Here is an 18,622-nt window from a genome sequence, read left to right on the forward strand (position 1 = left end):
AGGCTTCTGACCGCACGCTACGAAGGTGACGGCTCGAGGAACGGATAATACGATCAATTGGACCGGCATGCGCTTGCTCCGGGCGGTGACATCAGTTACTAAAACCTTCGATGGAGCTAAGACGTACGATGCAACTTGACTTGTTACAAAAAGTCGCAAACTTTTGTCATTCCAACGTGGCTTTTTTTAAGTAGTCAGGAGCATTGCCCTGTGATGTAAGAGAGAGAGACGCACTATACTGAGACATTCACTCCTCCACACGTACACACCCATGCACGCACGCACCTCCTCAGCATCCGGCGAGACACCCATGTTGCTATCGCTGAGGATCGAATCCGGACGGGCTGCCTGCATACCCGCAACGCAAGCCATCCGAGCTACGCTCGGTTCTCAACGTGGCTTTTTTTTTTTCCTTTTCTGATATAAGGATACCAACGTGGTCTGTGCGGCTGTGCATCTTTGTTACTTGGTGACCGACCTGATCTAGAGAAAGTAGGTAACAACGTTGTGCTTTTTGCAATTTGATCCTTTTTCTAAAAATATTTCACGTTTGGACTTCTGGGTGACGTAAACTTAACTTTGGACCCTGAGGGTCGGCGCCATGACTCACGGCCGAGCTAACGCATCTGGCGCCGTGACTCATGGCGCCGAGATGTCTGGCCCGTGTTGCACGAGGCAGCTGAGTTGGCGCCAGGACAGACACCTCGGCACCGAGACGTTTTAGCTCGGCGCCGTGACTCATGGTGCCGACCCTTAGGGTCAAAAAATGAGTTTATGTTGTCCAGAGGTCGAAACGTGAAAAATTTTCAGAAAAAGGCCAAAATGCAAAAAAATTGGATAACAACGTCTCTCCGAGGGTTGTTTGGATCCAAGGACTTAGTCCCGAGTCACATTGAATATTTGATGCTAATTAGAGAAACTAAACATGAGATAATTAATTGGATTTAATGGATTCATCTCGCGAATTAATCTATATTTATGCGAGATTTTATAATTATCCTATATTTAATATTTCTAATTGATGTCCAAATGTCTGATACGACGGGACTAAATTTTAATCAGGAAACAAACCCTGAGTATTCAAATCTAGCACGTGGCACCCTCGACTATAGCCTTTTAAATGTACCTTTTACGTTTACATTTATGGAGTCATAAGCAATTAGTAAAAACGTGACGTGCCACTCCATGAATGTACATTTAAAAGGCTACTCGTTCTATTAAAGTAAAGTGAATCGATGGAGACGTATTGCACCCTAGAAATCTATAATGCGAATTTCTCCTCTTCCGGCCGGATCAGCATTACCTTTTGAACTTCTAGGGTGTAAATGTGTTAAAGAAGAGTCCCAGAATTAGCCGTCGGTGTCACTGTTTGCATCTTGCCACTTGCCAGCGACACCCTGTACGATGAGTGGCGTGGCAGCATTATTGCTAAACAGTAGTCGTTTTAGGCTTCCATCAAAAGACATGAGCCATGAAACGTGCTTACTACAAAGTTGAACCAGCCTCATCAGCTAAAGTTTGCCGTGTAACCAACGCGGTTACCGTGTTTGTCTATGCTGATGAGGCATCAGTTGTGTTTCTACTATACGGAGAAACTTTTTCTTGCAATCATTTTACCGAGAAACTGCTTGCTTTTTTTTTTTGAGAGAGAGAGAGAGAGGAGAGAAACTGCTTGCTAGTCAGGGAATTGAGTAGAACACTTTTGAAAGCAACGCCAAATGGTTCTAGGAACAAATACTATTTGGGCCTACATGTTTCAGCCATCGCACAGAATGGGCCTTAAAGTCGAATTGGGCCTAGATACATAAACTGCAACCGTCTAATTTTTATTTGATTCTGCATATTTTGTACACACTTGGGTGCGACTATCACTCTGCTGGGCAAAAGTCCTTTTCTTACAAAAGGGAAGTTAGCACGCACGTAGGTTGGTTTGACGTGTTTATTTAGGGGGAAATACTGGGGTTTTATCCACTTTGTTTGACCGGAAAGAGAGTAACAAAACTGACACGAGGAAAATGAATGTTAGGTTTGGTTAGTTGGCAGTGCTTTCACTTTGGGAGGTTATTGGAAGGTGTGACCTAGGAGAGCCTCGTAGGTGGCGTTTCTATCTGGTGACCCAAAATGCATGAAGCCACATTTTCGAAACCTATCCATGTGGAGCAATTAGCGTATTCGGGTGATTCTACTACATTACATAGTTGCCGGTTTCCTATGTAATCAATTTTTGTAATTATTCATGAGTTCAGGACTTGGACAATGCAGGAACACCCCTTTGAAACAAAATAAGTATTGCTGACCCGTTTACATGTAAAATGTGAATTTCATAATTGCCAAAAAAAAAAGAGAGTCAGCTGTCGAATAGACATCCAACGTTTCAGATTTTTTAAGTAAAAGAAACACCAACTTCTTTACGAGTCGATAACTCCTCCTCAATCTTTCTATCGTGGAATGCCTATTGTCCACACTTAACCTCTCACCTTTTCTTATCGAAATTATAGCTTTTCTGTTTAATACAGGGTGACAGAAGAACGCATTGTACTGGCAATGCTACATGATTAGGAGTACTTTAGAAAAGTTTTTCATTGCAAAATGGACCTAACACTCGTGCGTTATACTCGGAAGATCCCGCCATCCAGTGCGGCCTGGGGCCTCCGGCCTCGGCCAACCACGCCCCGCCCCGCCACGTCTCCCTTGCCATCCCATTGGCAGTGGGGCCCGCCTCCCTCCCTCCACTTTCCCCTGGGAGCATTTTGACTCCCAGACCCCCTCCTGTGCCAAATCTTTTCCTCCCGTCGCTTTCCTCCGGTGTGGTCTGGCCCACAGCCACAGACCCCATCCTCCATGCCATCCTTTCCTTCCCATCGAAACTTCCAATTCCGATCTCACCATCCACCAATACCAACCAGACCAATCCCGATCGCCAACTGCTGCTACTGCTATAACCATCGCTTCCCCCGACCCCCCGCTCGCCCAACCCCCGCCCGAATCCAATCGCCGCGCCTCTCCACTTCGCTCGTCTTCCTCGTCAGTTCATTGCCATCGGCGTCGGCGGGGCGTCGCCGCTCGGCTCGACTCGAGGTGATCGCCCCGGTTCCAGTCTCAGAGTTTCTCCGCTTTTTCCCCTGACTTTTTTGGTGTTCCTCGATGGTGTTGTAGGGTTTTGCGGAGTCGAGTTCGGGCGGCATTGGCGGATTCAGTCCTGGGGGAGCGCGGTGTTGGAGGTTAGCCTGCTTCTCTCTCGGTGTTTTTTGAGATTAGGATCGGTTTGAGGGATTCCGAGTTCCTTCGTGCGGAGTGAGAGTAAAGTGTGGACACCATTGGCGCCGTGGCGGTTTGATGCTTTCGTTTCGAGATTCTTCTAGTAATGTACGCTGTCCCGTAAATTGGACGGGGGCGGCGATTGCGATCCTGGTGATGATTGTGAGTATCCAGTGCCTTAGGGGTTACGTTTTCTTATTTTGGTTGAGTAATGAGTATCCTAGGCTCCTAGCATCCAACAGGTTCAGATGGTCTGTAGTATGACACCACGGACTGGGCTGTTCTGGTTGGTTAAGATGAACTGGTTTTCAGTCAAAAGCAGGGGGAGATAGAAATATCTGGATTTAGAGTTTTGGATGCCGAGCCAATGCTATGAACTCTGTAGTTCAGTTGTTACTACAACATAGCCTTTAGAGTGGATAGGGATTTCCGTTTTTGTCCTTTCTGACACAAACTGACAAAAGACAGGTTCTGTATTCTCTTTAGATTCTTCATGTCTCCCGTGACTCCGTGAGATATGTGAGATACTCCACTAGTCCATTCTGTACTTTTCTGTGATGCAGTCGACCTATTGCAAATCTCACTACATGATTTGTTTAAATAAACACTTCTCTCGTTTTTGGAGGATCACCAACATTGTCTCAATGTTCATGTAGAACTCACAGATACTGAACAGATAGAACTAAAACCCGTTATTTACATATGTAAAATTAACAGTTCACTTCTGTATGACTTCTGTAAATGTGAAATTTCAACAATAACTCTGTTTCCGTCTGACTTCATATTTGGATGACAGAAGTAGTTTTGGATCTCGGCTACATGTTTTAGAAAGAGATGAAAGTTGGTGGTCTCCTTGCCTCTGCTGGAATCAACATCGGCCTCTGTGTACTTTTTCTGTCACTGTACTCCATTCTAAGGAAGCAGCCATCAAATGTTAAGGTCTACTTTGGAAGAAGGATTGCTGAGGAGCGCAACCGGCTCCGTGATGCTTTTATCTTGGAGAGATTTGTTCCATCACCTAGCTGGATTGTCAAAAGTCTGCGGTGCACAGAAGATGAAATCTTAGATGCTGCTGGGCTGGATGCTGTCGTTTTCAATAGAATTATAGTATTCAGGTACTTGCATCTTTACTTTAACATGTTGTGCTTCTTCAGTTTCTGGTTAGTTTTCAAAGTTGCTACATGAGATTTTAAGTTGTTTGTGTTGGTGTTACTTGAATCTATCAGCTTGTATTTTGGTCTGGAAGGTTCATTACACTACTTTGAGAATGACAAATCTGCTATTGAGGCTTTCAAACTGCACTGCCTTACAAAACAGTGCACAGAAAATTATGATACACAAATATAACAAACACCTTAATATCATTCACATGGTATGCTTGCTTAGCGTGTCACACAGGGTCTGATATCCTAACGGATGGACTGGAAAAATGAAAGAATTAAACATTTCCGAAGACTTGTTAGATTGAATATGCATAGCCATTTATTCAAGTATATTTGTTTCACTTTACTCTACTTTACTCACTTCTTTGGCATAGGTGGTTTTTGTCATCATTCTTTGTGAACGTGTGTGTTATTTTTCTTCTAACTGATTTTTTAAACATCTGTAAACTAAAAGGGAAGTAAACTTGTGATCTCGGTAGGACATAGCAAAACCATTTAATATGCTACTTTCACGTCCTAACATATTGTGTTCCTGTAGCTTTTCAGTTCTTGTTATACCCAATGTACAACAGGACCTGCTGATGCATTTATTTTCAACAGCATACGCATCTTCTCTTTAGCTGCCATTCTTTGTATACTTGGAGTCCTTCCGTTGAATTATTTTGGACAAGATATGCTTCATGTTCGGATTCCCTCGGCATCATTAGAGACATTTACAATAGGAAATGTGCAAGAACGATCGAGATGGTAAGTATTTAAAACTTATCTTACCTGGTTATAAGGTGGTTAATTTCAGTTGTTACGCATGACACCTTATATATATTTGAGTTTTGTGTTAATAATATTTTTTTTTGTACTTGGTACTGCTATCATTAATTATGGCCCAGCTAATTAGATCTACCTTTATAGTTGTACTGACCACTGAATTGTTGACGCATACATTTAGAAAATTATGGATTCCCTTGGATTTTTTAACATGCTAGCTATAATTGCAGGCTCTGGGTCCATTGCGTTGTATTGTACATCATATCTGTTGTAGCTTGTGTGCTTCTATACTTGGTAAGATCAAGTAGTTTGGCTACTAAAAAGTGATAACCATTGTTCTTTTACTGTACATTAAGAAATTACTTGTATTATTTATGTGTTATTTTACTTATTTCTTTAGGAGTACAAGCACATTTCCAGGCTTAGGTTATGTCACATTTCTCGAGCAACAAGCAATCCTAGCCATTTTACTGTCCTTGTCCGAGGAATACCAAAATCAAGTACAGAATCATTCAGCAGGACTGTTCAGGGTTTCTTTACCAAGTACCATGCATCAAGTTACCTATCTCATCAAGTCGTTTACAAAGTTGGCAAAGTTCAGAAGATAGTGGTAAGCAATACCTGTAATCATACAAATTATGTATCACGTTAAGTTGCAAACTTAGTTTGGTTACATGAGGAAATGCATACCTGCTGGCTGCTCTAAGAGAGTCCCAATATAATGCTGTTGCTTATCCACAAGATAATTTATCTGTAAAGCGCATCGGATCTTCCAACTTAATATAGCTTATCCATTAGGTACATAGCCAAATTTGTAATATGGATTTCTGCATGTGTAGCTCAATAATATAACATAATATTATGATAATGCTATGATAGGCTTGACTTGAAGCCCCTTGTCTGTTTGGAATCAGATTTGTACATGGCAAAGTTTTGCGACTGGATCACTACACATAATGAGAGTCACATTTGGGGCCTTTGGCTGCCTGTCATTGGGACACCAATGTTATTCCCTAGCTTGTATATTATTTATAGTTTTTTTTAGAGAGAAATTGAGCTTATCCAAATCAGATAAAAACAGGATTACAATCAGCTGTGATTTCGCCACTGGCCAACAAGAATTTCACATGTATTTAGGCAAAAACATCTATGCATATTCTATTAGCCTGTCCAGCACATTCATGCTGGACCCAATGTAATGTCCTATTGACTAGTCCATAATCCTTGCAATATTGCACAACAGGTTTGCCCTTTCCTAAATGATGTAGTCTTTAATTAAAAATATGCTCCTATGGGCTTACAGTTGTAGCGGCTGTTGTCTTTTGATGATCGTTCAAATGGGCGAAATTCAAATTCAATTAATATTCATGAGGCAGAAGCTGTGGAATAACTGAAATGTGTGACAAATGGAATTTATGTGTTGTATATGGTAGTTCTTTTCCTCTGTCCTTTTAGTCTCTAATATGAAAGTGGAATTATCTGAAAATCTTCAAATAAAAGGCGTCACTGCATCTTTCATATTTTATTCCTGTTTTTGTAGTAGTAATTTTGTTATTATTTGCAGAGTGGTGCAAAGAAGGTTTACAGGAAGTTCAGACATTTCAAGGGTACCGCAGTTGATCAGAGATGCAGATCCATTACATTTCAATGTTGTTTTTGTGGAGCGTCTTCTAATTCATTCCAGTTGTTGCCCATTGACTTTGAACAAGAGAGCGAAATACCTAATGTGAATGATTCAAGCTTCAGCTCAACTGATGAGGTCAAACTAGGAACAATCAGAATTTTACTATTCTTAATAGATTATTGATGTAGTTAAGTAATTAATATGTGGGGATTTATCACAGGAATGTGGTGCTGCTTTCATATTCTTCAAAACTCGGTATGCAGCGCTAGTTGTAGCAAAAATTCTTCAGACATCCAACCCTATGAGATGGGTCACTAGTCTGGCTCCAGAACGTGATGACATTTATTGGTCCAATCTCTGGTTACCCTACAAGCAACTCTGGATTCGGCACATATCTACACTTGGGGGTTCTATTGTTTTCATGTTTTTATTTCTTATGCCAGTGACATTTATACAAGGTTTGACTCAGCTGGAGCAGCTGCAGCAGAGGCTCCCTTTTCTGAGAGGTATATTAGAAAAGTAAGTTCTGTAAATACTTACAACATACCTCTTATTTTCTCAAAAAAAACTTGGTCTTATTATAGATGTGGTATTTTTGTCTTTTATTAGCAAATAGTGGGCATACAAAATGACCCAACCCAATTTATCAGCTAGGATAAATCTACCTCGGGGCACCTGATAGGACATTGTAATAGTGGCAGGCAGTGGTTCAAACTGATGGTTTCCATTTACTGGTGAAATGGGGAGAAAACAACTAAGCAAAGAATTCCTATGAATCACGATAGTCACTGCTAACTTTCCATTCAGGCATTGTATAGTAGTATTTTATTCGTCATTTCAGCAACATATATTGACTATTATTTCTCTTGTAGGAACTATATGACCCAGTTAATAACTGGATACCTTCCCAGTGTGATCTTGCAAATATTTTTGTATACTGTCCCCCCAACCATGATGCTATTTTCTACTTTAGAGGGGCCTATCTCTCACAGTGAAAGGAAGAAAAGTGCCTGCTGTAAAGTTTTATACTTCACCATTTGGAATGTCTTCTTTGTCAATGTTTTGTCTGGTTCTGCAATTAGCCAAGTGATTGCTTTATCACGGCCAAAGGAGATCCCTATGCAGCTGGCCAGAGCAGTACCTGTGCAGGTGAACCACATATTTGTTTATTTTGGAAGGAGGCAAAAAGATGACGCCTTTTAATATGTATACAATATTCATTTTTATTGAGTTCTCTTCAGTAACTCATTGCAACTTTCTAAAAACTTCCTTTCCATTTCAGGCTACATTCTTTACAACCTATGTTCTTACTTCTGGATGGGCTAGTCTATCATCAGAACTTATGCAACTCTTTGCTCTTACATGGAACTTCATAAGAAGATATATTCTGAGAATGGAAGAAGACGATCTTCTTTACTCATTTCCCTATCACACAGAAGTGCCTAAAGTTCTGTTGTTTGGATTGTTGGGCTTCACATGCTCTGTACTAGCACCTCTTATCTTGCCATTTTTACTGCTATACTTTTGTCTCAGCTATGTTGTGTATCGCAACCAGGTGAGAAACTAGGGATGGAATTATTCTTGGAGTCCATAAACACAATTATATGCCTAATTATGACTATTATCATGAAAATAGTTTATCATGGACACGTGTTCCTTTATACTTCGTAGCAAGTAAACCTGGAAATTTGACAGCATAAATTCTCCAAATTTGTATTTTTGGTGAAAATATTTTGAAAAATATCTGCACATGCTTTCATGACTTCTGTTTATGCTTATGATACTCTGCACATAACTTGCTGTTACCTTGCGAGAAAAGAGCTTCTTAGCAAACTTTTCTTGCTATTTCTGGAGTGAACAATAAACAAACCTTTTGTTTCCTCATTTCTCATAAGTGTATTAAAATTAAACACAAAAAACTTAGTAAAAAGTTTTTTTGTCTTCTTTAAACTGATGTATTTTTTTTGTCTTCTTTGAACTGACAAGTTCGCAATTTCTCCCTTTGCAGTTCCTTAATGTTTACTGCACAAAATACGACACAGGCGGTCTATATTGGCCAATTGCGCACAATGCTACAATATTCTCTCTAGTCCTGACTCAGATCATCTGTCTTGGTGTATTTGCCCTAAAAAAATCCCCAGTTGCTGCAGGCTTCACTGTGCCTCTTATCATCTTTACTCTTTTATTCTACCAGTATTGCAGAAAGCGCCATCTTCCATTATTCAAGACTTTCCCTGCACAGGTTAGTACATCTTCTTCAGTAGCTTGTAGAAGTTTACGTATGTTTCCACTGAAGGATTCAAAGGTGAACTCTTGCCCATCCTTGCCTAGCCTTGCCAAGGCGAGAGAACCAGTTTTGGGTGGAAATTCCATTTGGCTCTCTAACAAATGCGAGAGAATTGTTGCAAAAGTTCAAATTTCCTTGCACAAGAGCAAGGCTAGGCAAAAGTTGGTCAAGGAGTCATGGACGACCTTATTGTTCGCTTTACCTGTTTACCTTGTTTATTCTCTCAAATGTGAGCTTTTAACTTCGTTTTCATGGCAAAGCTCTGTGTTATCGCACTGTCTACTAGCCCCTTGAAATGAATCTTTCGTGTACTGAATTACTCTCACACCTGATTCTTGGTTGCACAGAATTTGATTGACATGGACATGGAAGATCAGCAAATGGGTAGGACAGAGGACCTTCATCACCGCCTTCATAACGCCTACTTTCAGTTTCCTGACACCGACGACATACCTTTGGAAGGAGTACACTCTGTTGGTAGAGACGAAGATGGAAGCGGCACTTCCGGTGAATCGAGTCGCAAAGAAAGCGCCGATGATGAGCTATCTCACCCAACTCTGGACGGACTCCCTGTTAGCCGGCTGCGGAACGCGGTGAGATCACTCGGCTCGGTTTTGAGACCGCAGAGGAGAGAATTAGCTGTATAGCGCATTATTCTGCCTGCCCATGTAAATTCACGGCCGATAAACAACACAAGCTACACTCATAGCACGTACAGGAAGGGGGAAGATATACACAAATGGAGGAGAATCATATATCACCCGTTTGCAAGGGTGTACAAATTTTGATATGCTAATTGACGCTTGAATGACCTTAAGGTATACTACGATCGAAAGCTTATTACGATTCAAAAATTGGTTCTTTAAATCCAGCCTGGCACCTCCGGTTATACTCTCCCGCTGCTTGGGTAGAGTGCCTTTTCCTTTTGATTCACTTGTGTGGTCCTACTAAAGCGGCTTTACTGGATCTCTCGTTGGTGGCTGTCCATGGTAACAAAAGCAGTCCGGGGCAGCGGGCATGAACCAGTTGCGGGAATAGCTTTTGCCGTTCAGTTCTCTGAACCGCGGAATGCGTTCTCTGGATCGTGCCGTGCAGGCAGGGAACGGGGGAACGGAAGGGGAAATCCCTCGGCGTCAGCAGAAGAGCCAACCAAAGACGACGGAATTGGGCGAGCGCTGCAAAGGCGATTTCACGGGGAATCGACGGTTCGGAAGCAAAGAGGGAACTAATCCTCCATTTATTTCAAATCGGAAATTACACAGCACGACATCACAGGATGGTGCAGACGGAGGTGGACGAAGACCCCTCCGATGCGGCTCCGGTGGCGGAGTCGCCCGCCGCCGCCGCCGCCTTGTCGCCGGCGGGGGCGACCCCCGGCCAGCCGCGGCAGGCGCAGTGCTGGCCCTCGGGGATCTGGCGGTGCACGGACGCGACGTGGCGGCCGCACCCGGCCCACGTGGACTTGCCGCACGTCCCGCACTTCACCTGGTAGCACATGCTCTCCTCTCCTGTCTTCCCGAAGACTATCGCCCTGCTCGATGAAGAAAGCTACTAGCACCTCTGAAATCTGAATCTGATGTGTCCGATGGCTGATGCTGGAAGGCGAACGGCGGAGCCGATCATTTATATAGTAACACGCTCCCGGCAATCCCTTCCCCCTTCGCGTGGTCCGCTTGCCAACCTTGTTCGTTTTGACCTGCGAAACCGATGCTGGGATAGGAATACAGGATTCTCGTGCGGCTGGCCAATGCTGACAGCCTTTGTTAGTTCTCAGACGAACGGATGCACACGCGTAAAGCCATAGAGGATCCAGCCAAATAGCCAAGCAACTCATCGCTTACCTCAGGCTTGCCTTTTTAATTTCTCGTCGAGCAAGCCACTTGGGGAGTCGTACTGAATTCTCGTTCCGATTGGCTTCACTGTCACGGTCAACCGGCTCGCGTAACTCCGTTGACCTTCGGGCGGGAGCGGTCCTTTCCCGTTGAGCGCTCCATTCCATTCAAAGTCTCTGGAGGGAGGGAAGAGAAGAAAGGGCAAAGGAGACCAGGAAAGGTCGAAGTTCGACGATGACGACCTCTACACTAGCAAACGTCCAAAACATGCCAAAAACGCGCTTGGTGCTTCCATCTTTGGGACCAAAACGTGACCACAAGGAGGCACATGTCATGTGTGCGAGGTCGGCTTGCATCGACCACAAATTCACGGCCCGACGACCGACCGAATTTAGCCCAGAGCCCTTTACACAATTCTGGCAAAGAGACTCCAGCCAGGGGTATTGGGGGTGTTTTCCATGAAGCAATCCGCCAAGTTCAATGTTCAAATTATGTTCGAAATAACAAAACTTCGTAAGTTTGTTTTGACTAAAAACTAGTGAAATCATGTGTTTTTTAATACACAGTACAACTCAGACATACAACGCACGCACAACACAAATTATGAGTATCTCTCACTATCATCGGGAACGTCGTCTACCACTAAAAGTGTAACGTCGTTAAATTCTAAAAAAATTTGCTCATACAAAGAGTCGAACCCAAAATCTAAAATGATGATAACGAGGCTTCTGTAACCACTAGGCTACTAGCCTTTTCAGAAAGAACATATACTTGTTAATGTATACTAGTATATATATCTTTTCCATATCCTGGAAGTAGTGTTGTACACATACTTTTAGATCATGAAACTTGCCCACTTGCCGTCTATTACAAACTAAACATAATCAATACAGGATTATTTATTACTGAGAGCACAGCAGACATTTAATTTATTCAGTCAATCCGCACCTAACCGCGGAGCCTGTTGGTTACAATACGAAATTACACCACACAACGCAACAGGCATCGCTGGTAGCACGACGGCCACACGTGCGACACGCGCAGCCGTTCCGAATCGAGCATCATCGTTCTCGTCCGGGGGAAGGAACCAGCGCGTCTCACTGCGCAGCGGAGCCTTCCGCGGGACCGGCAGACCCCTCCACCTCGGCGGCGGCGGCGGCGGCGCCGGAGGTCTTCCCGGCATCGGCCGCGGCGGCGTCGGCGGCCTTCTTCTCGACGGGCGGGGCGACGCCGGGCCAGTCCCGGCAGGCGCAGTGCTGGCCCTCGGGGATCTGCGCGTGCACGGACGCGACGTGGCGGCCGCACCCCGACCACGTGGGCTTGCCGCAGGTGCCGCACTTCACCTGGTAGCACATGGCTCCGGTCGGCTTCCTCTCCTTCCCGAGAGACGGCGGCTCCGCTGGTGGTCGTCTCTCCGAGCTCGATGAGCTGTTGTGGTTGATGGTTGGATGGTTGGATCTGCAAGACGGACGGAGCGGAGCATTTATAGAGGCCCCCCATCGGCTCGACCACTTGTTTCTTCCTCCTTGGTCCACCTCTTTAATAAAAAAAGATAGTGCTATACTAGAAGATTAAGGGTTAGCGGTTGGAATGTATTGAATTCTCGTTCAAAATTCGATTGATGAATTATGCTTGTGGCACTGTCAACTTGTTCATGACTTCATGTACATGCCGTTTGACCATTTGAGGAGTGGTATTTTTTTTCTCGCTGAGTGCGTGCTGCGACCTTCCAGCGGTGCCGAGTAGACTTTGAAACTCACTGGAAACAGAAGGCAAAGCGAGTCAGGAAAGGAAGAGCCGAATCCGTTCGAGTTCAAGTTTTCTCAACGACCTCCACTTGCAGGCGTCCAAAAATGAAAAATCCGTCAAACCATGCGGTTGCGTCGCCCTCGATCCTTTTGGACCGGATTTGCGACCAATCCACCGGCAAAAGGCCGTGCGACTGGCTGAACGAAGAGGACCGGCAAATGTAGAGTGTATGAGCAGCCGACCTGGGCCCATTTAAGGTCTAACTAGTATCCACGGCCCATAGGCTTCACGGATCCGCAGGCCCATTTAAAGCTAGCCACTGGTGACGGTCACGGTCGCTGCTTTCGGAAGCACAAGCACTGGTGGGAGTGGGGACTACTTTCTGGCTTTGGCACCGCCGACCCGATCGGAGATGGAGGCGGTCGGCGCGCGCGCGCGCACTGTGCCTGTGCGGCCGCCGGGGTCGGCGGCGGGTGCAACAGTCGCCGTTCGTACGCTTTACGGTGCGCAACGGCGACGCGCGCGTACCATCGATGGATGCCAGCCTGCAGGGCGGCTCTAACTCATGTTCCCGGCCCACCGCCGGCGGGTGGCGCGTCGCTAACTCGCTACCTCGGAGCGCATGGAAGTGCGGCGGCCGATGATGGGATCGCGTGCAAGCGCTCCTGTCGTCCGATGCAAGTGCGGCGGAGAGGAGGAGGAAGCATGCAGTAAGCAGACAGACCTCCCGCGAATCACGCGCTCGCCGATCTCTTCCCATCCTTTCGCAGGACACTACTGGACCAGCACTCCAGCAGCAGCCAGCCTTCCCGAAGCCCCCATGATGAGCTCGTCGTCTCCGCTCGTGCTCGCACTGCCGCATGTGCACAAAACAGAAGAGTCGCGTGCGTGCATCTTCGTGGCCGAACCAGCGTGTGTATTTCTTCCTGGTATGATGGTACAGTACAGAAAACCGCGCGTGTATCACTGCAGCGACGACGCACATGAATACATGATGCGGTTAGAGCTGGAAACGTGTGTGAGGTGTGTGCTAACTCCGATCCGATTGATCCGGATGTGTACTACCACAGTGCTACTGACCGACCCTCACAATCATTATTCATGTCGATCGATATGATGACGAAGTCGAGCATAGCCGGGCCCCCGTACGTCCATGCCTGCCTGCATGCATGGATTAGCTAGAGCGCGGTGATGCAGGCCGGGATCTTCTTTAAGCATTCAATCGTCCTGGCCTGTCTCTGAAAGCTGCAGCCAGCACTGTGCGCTCCTGCGCCCAGGGGCCAGGGTCGCGCCGGCTTTATTTCGTGGAGCTGCTTCCGCACAGTGCGCGCGCACACTGTGCGTCCCACGATGTTTTGCCTTGAGGCATGTGCTTTTTCCCTCGTCGTTCTTTTCTCTCCACTCCGCCTTTGTCTTCCTTGATTGAAAACATTAGGTTACCGGGAAACATGCTACTTGGGCTGGGACCTTCATGCAATGCATGGGTATTCAAAAAATGTTACTCCTATTGAGGTAGACTGTCACCTTCGTGCATGCACACTCACCCTTTTAGATACATATAACTTTACCCCTATGAACGTTTCGCGCGCCGCGTGGCCCTCCCGTGCGCGCTCCGCTCGCCACCTCGCCATCTCTCACGCCGCATGGAGACGGAAAAAGCCCGAGCGCTGCCTCTCCCACTCGCTCTCCATCTCTCTCGCTCAGTCTTTCTCTCTCTCGGGCTCACCATAGCCAGAGTCGCGCAGCTCACAGGCAGCCTCACACCGTCAGCTACTCAGAACATGGGCACATATACTAAGTTAAAGAATAATTTTTTTCTGAGAGATCACCGGGGAACGAGAGTCCCATCTGAATAATTTCTTACTGATACCGGCAGAGCCGGAAATGGAGGGCGCCAGGCGCCAATACATGATTAGAGCATAGCACTGGAGATGCAAAGCAAGGGAGAGAGAGGGGGAGGGAGAGGAGGATATGAACACCAGATACAATGAAGTACAACAGTGAGAGGAGAGAAGTACAACTCGCAAACAAATCAAAGACAAGTCAAGACGAAAGCTGAAAAACTACCACCAGTCGTCAATTAGCGCCACCGTCGAACAACATACTTGCCGCTTGCGCCATGACCATTGCACCCTGCACCGCCCCTCATAGTTGCACCTCTCCGCCATCGCTCTCCATCCGAGGGACCACCTAGAGAAATGGGAACTAAAGGTGTTGAAGGACGCGTAAGACAAAATCCACCATATACGACAACCTTCTTCCTTGAAGCTGATAATGACACCTACAGCACATCCGGGCTCCACGTATCGCCATCCAACGCTATCCGAGGGGAGCAAGTCTTGAAGGGGAATGCTGAAACTGGTGGAAACACCACCCAACATTTGATTTTTTGGCACCATCAACAAGAGCATCGACCAAGCATAGGCGCCAAAGGAGAACACTCGCCAAGTCACGTCAGCAGCCAACAACAAGCGCCAATCTCATCTAAGAAGAGCGAGGAGGAGGAGGGGACTGCACGAAGCAACCACAAAACCATTGGAAAATTCCTGGTTGGACGGTTGGTGATGAGCCTCCAAAATGACACTTTCAAGAAGGAGGACGTCAAGACGCTGTTGTCGCATGGCTGGTAGGATCCAGAGCTGAGTTTTTACCCGGAGGTTGCCTATGGTTGCAAGCTAGGAGAGCTCGATGACGACGCCTCCAAGAAGGCGAGCGGCGCTCTCACCTGAGGGCATTGCCGTCGTCCGCACCGACACAATGTCATGCACATATTTCGCACAGAGCTCCCCGTTCTAACCAAATGGCCAAAACCAAATCACACCACCTGCTGCAATATTAGCAACCGGCAAATCACCTTCTGGTTTTCAACTCGCCGAGCGCGGTGGAGGAAACCTTGTTGTAGCGAGCCTGCCTCGGATCGAGCAGCTAGCATGCCAAGCCATGCAGATCGTAGCCGGTGAGCGACAGTGCCCAACCGTTGAAGGGCCAGCTGCCCTCACCGCCCCCAGCACCTCCGATCCACACTCGTCTCCTCGCAGCCCTGCGCCATTTGGCCGCCTCATCTTACTGCCGAGCCACAGGATCTGGCGAGGCTCGTGGAGGGCGAGCCTCCACCCCAACCTGTGGCGACCCAGAGTAGCACTAGGGGGCACGGTTGGCGACTGGAGGTTGCTGCACTACCATACCGAAGAAGACACTACCCGCAGCCAGATCCGAGCGAATCCAGCCACGGGATGTACAGATCCAACCTTCAGGAGTTTCGATTTGACATCCAAGATAGAGGATGGGGAGGGAGTCCAGGGGAAAAATGGGAAAAAGAGGTGCGGAAGAGGAGAGTGGGGAGAGAAACTGCAGGGGCCGCCACTTGGGGTAACCGCTCGTCGCCGCAGCCGGCGCCGCCGCCGGCTTGGGTGGCGGCGGCAGCCACTCTGGGACGGTGGAGGGGGCCTGGGGTGTGGCGGTGGCCCCTCCCCCCTCCACGCGGGGGTCGAGTGTGCGGTCAGTTTCGCCAGTCAAAGAAGAATTAACCTTCATCGTTAGAGTAGCAATCTATGGAAAAAAAGGCACGACAATTGTTACACACATCGCCACATGCACAATATCACCCCAGCGGATGGTTCTTTAGATACTCCCCCCCGCTCGACATTGACAGGAGCAAGCTCCAAATAAAAGACCAAAACCCCAAGACGTGGCCCTCGTCGAGATTGCCGGTGTTCGACCGCGCCATCTAATACGTAATTCTCAATGTACATTCCCTAATAAGTTGTCCCGACTTGGATTCGTATCATACGATGATGAAGCGATATAATGCTGTTTGGCTGCGTCGTCTGTGCGCCGTGCGTACGGATGAGATGGCGCGAGGTGGCCCGCCAGCGTGGCCCTATTCGTCGACCGAGCCTCGATCTATCGCTGGACGCTGGCCGACCAAGCTGCAGCAGGTGGTGTACGACTCGTGAGCCTACCTGGCCCGCGATCTGCGGCCACTCGTAACAACCGTACCGTCGGCAATACCATTGTATACTCCCGTGACACATGTGATGTGTTACGCACAGTACACACAGGTCGTGACGCCGGTCACGGGTGAGCGAGCGCTCCCGAAGTCCCGAGCCTCCTGCAGGTACCCCTTATGCTGCGCTCTGATCGATTGGGCTGGCAGTGACCTCACCGTGATTTCAGCATCAGGTTGCACCTGCCCTGCCAGCAAATGAGCCGGCATTCGCGCGCTCCCCGATCCGATCCGGCAGGCGATCGAGCGCCCGCCGAGCATGTGGACGCTAGCTAGCTTCTTCGCTATCAAGCAAGGCAAGGTCGGCGGTTGTGCGCCCGCGCGCGGCTGGAGGTCAGGTCGGCTTCATCCACGCAGCGACCTGACGGGGGAGGAGGACGACCGGTGCCCGGTCGGCGAGCCGGCGACGCGGACGGCACGAGCCCGACCAGGGACGGAAGCAGAACTAACACGGACACATGGCCATGCCATATATAGCACGCGCCTGACCCCGACCCTGCCGGTCCTAGGCCTGACCAGAGGCCGAGGGCAAATCATCAGGATCGGGCAGGTGGCGCGGCGCTGCCGGCGAAAGCGACACCCCGCCTTCGTGTTAGTGTTTCTGCTTCGGGGAGGAGAGCACGCGCCGGCAGGACGGTCGATCCGTCGCCGCGTGGCGCGCGCGAATGGCGACGGATCGGACGGCCGGACCCCGGCGGGGCAGCTGCTATCAGATCACCGGTGCGCTCCGGTTGATGAGGAGGGCCGGGGCAGCCATCGGGGGCGCTGTAGCAGCTAGCGCCCACCTGTGCGGTGCGCAATGGCGACACGAACTCTTGTGCTTCGGTCTCGAGGCCCGCCGGCGGTTGCCCCGTCGCCCGTCGGTCGACCGCGTCACCGTACCATCGCCCGGGCCGGCGGGGTGCCCACGTAACGGACGGTGACCGTGTATGTATGTAACCCGGCGTACGTCCGGCGTCGACGTCGACGGCGGGTTGCTGGTTTCAGGGAGCGCCGCCGCGTCGATGGATTGTACCGGCCTTGCTTGACTGCCGCTCATCATCAACACGCTGATTTCGGAAGCCGGAAACGGCTCGCACTATAGCCTGGCATATAGCAAGTCTGAGGAGTTGTCCTAGCAGTCATCTGACACCCTTCCGGACCCTTGTCTGAAACGCGAAACTGGAGACCGTTCAACGCGATCTCCAGAAAGTAGGCAATGCTGGAGTATAGTATGGTCGTACTAGTATAGTAGTAGTTGCCGACAAGATATAAGGAGCAAAGATCATCTCCACCTGTTAAATCTTGTTCTATCCGTCGAAACAACAACAACAGCAACAACAACAGATCTTTAGAAATTTCATACACATTATTAGTAGGAAGATAAAATACCTACACTGGCCCTATATATGTATTGGAGTTGGAGGTAGTTACGTTCGCACAAAAGGCATGTTCTCGCTTGGATATCGCATACAACAATATACAATACACGGAGTAGGTTGCTACTCTCACCTTATTGGAGCATGAAGACATCATCTCAAAGTAGATCAGACACGAATACTGGCTGCATGCGAGGCTCAGCGCTACTGGTACAAGATAGCTTAATTAATACAACAGCGAGAGATAATGCGACTGTCATGTCCCAGACTCCCAGAGTGAACAAGACGTACGACGCCTGCAAGCGCGGACCAAGGGGGAATGGATCGATTCTCTCGCGACGCGAGAGTGACCAAAAAGCTCAGGGTCGGAGGAGCTCCCGCGAATCGCGCGCTCGTCTCCACGTTGCTGTCCGATCCCTCCGCCGGCGGCCGCCCCGCCGCCCGCCGCCTCCGTCCCCTTCCACGCGCTAGCGACGGCGCGTGCATGCACACTGGACCAGCTAGCAGCCCCTGCCGGATGATTGACTGATCCCAAGCACCACTACTGGACCAGCGAAGCACCACCCAATGCAAGGCCAGC

The 18,622-nt window shown here is 48.1% G+C and overlaps 2 protein-coding genes across 5 annotated transcripts; one reads left to right on the forward strand and one right to left on the reverse strand.

Moving 5' to 3' along the window:
- The first annotated feature begins 2,903 nt into the window (after nt 1–2,903).
- On the forward strand, nt 2,904–9,924 carry LOC112877555 (CSC1-like protein RXW8). 4 transcript variants are annotated; one of them, XM_025941883.1, is made up of 12 exons: nt 2,904–3,078; nt 3,157–3,221; nt 4,055–4,373; nt 5,022–5,168; nt 5,417–5,480; nt 5,587–5,796; nt 6,751–6,945; nt 7,031–7,329; nt 7,683–7,959; nt 8,093–8,365; nt 8,819–9,052; nt 9,445–9,924. In XM_025941883.1, exons 3-12 carry the CDS (start codon nt 4,093–4,095, stop codon nt 9,742–9,744), a joined length of 2,280 nt encoding a protein of 759 aa, XP_025797668.1. In that variant the 5' UTR covers nt 2,904–3,078; nt 3,157–3,221; nt 4,055–4,092; the 3' UTR covers nt 9,745–9,924. The 4 variants fall into 4 exon arrangements, with proteins under 4 accessions (XP_025797668.1, XP_025797669.1, XP_025797670.1 ...); XM_025941884.1 differs by having other exon boundaries at nt 4,074–4,373; XM_025941885.1 differs by lacking the exons at nt 2,904–3,078; nt 3,157–3,221 and adding an exon at nt 3,272–3,420.
- A 1,851-nt stretch (nt 9,925–11,775) lies between these two features.
- LOC112876633 lies at nt 11,776–12,413 on the reverse strand. The gene has a single exon (XM_025940780.1). The coding sequence runs from the start codon at nt 12,282–12,284 to the stop codon at nt 12,027–12,029; it is 258 nt and encodes an 85-aa protein (XP_025796565.1). The 5' UTR covers nt 12,285–12,413; the 3' UTR covers nt 11,776–12,026.
- Nucleotides 12,414–18,622: the final 6,209 nt, after the last annotated feature.

Source organism: Panicum hallii, chromosome 9 (genome assembly GCF_002211085.1).
Source record: "Panicum hallii strain FIL2 chromosome 9, PHallii_v3.1, whole genome shotgun sequence".
In the NCBI taxonomy this organism is placed as follows: Eukaryota; Viridiplantae; Streptophyta; class Magnoliopsida; order Poales; family Poaceae; genus Panicum; species Panicum hallii.

Coding starts and splice junctions, on each gene's coding strand:
- LOC112876633 (XM_025940780.1), bottom strand. CDS start 12,284: ATGTGCTACCAGGTGAAGTGCGGCACCTGCGGCAAGCCCACGTGGTCG.
- LOC112877555 (XM_025941883.1), top strand. CDS start 4,093: ATGAAAGTTGGTGGTCTCCTTGCCTCTGCTGGAATCAACATCGGCCTC. Junction 5,169..5,416: donor GTGCAAGAACGATCGAGATG/GTAAGTATTTAA, acceptor CTATAATTGCAG/GCTCTGGGTCCATTGCGTTG. Junction 8,366..8,818: donor ATGTTGTGTATCGCAACCAG/GTGAGAAACTAG, acceptor CTCCCTTTGCAG/TTCCTTAATGTTTACTGCAC.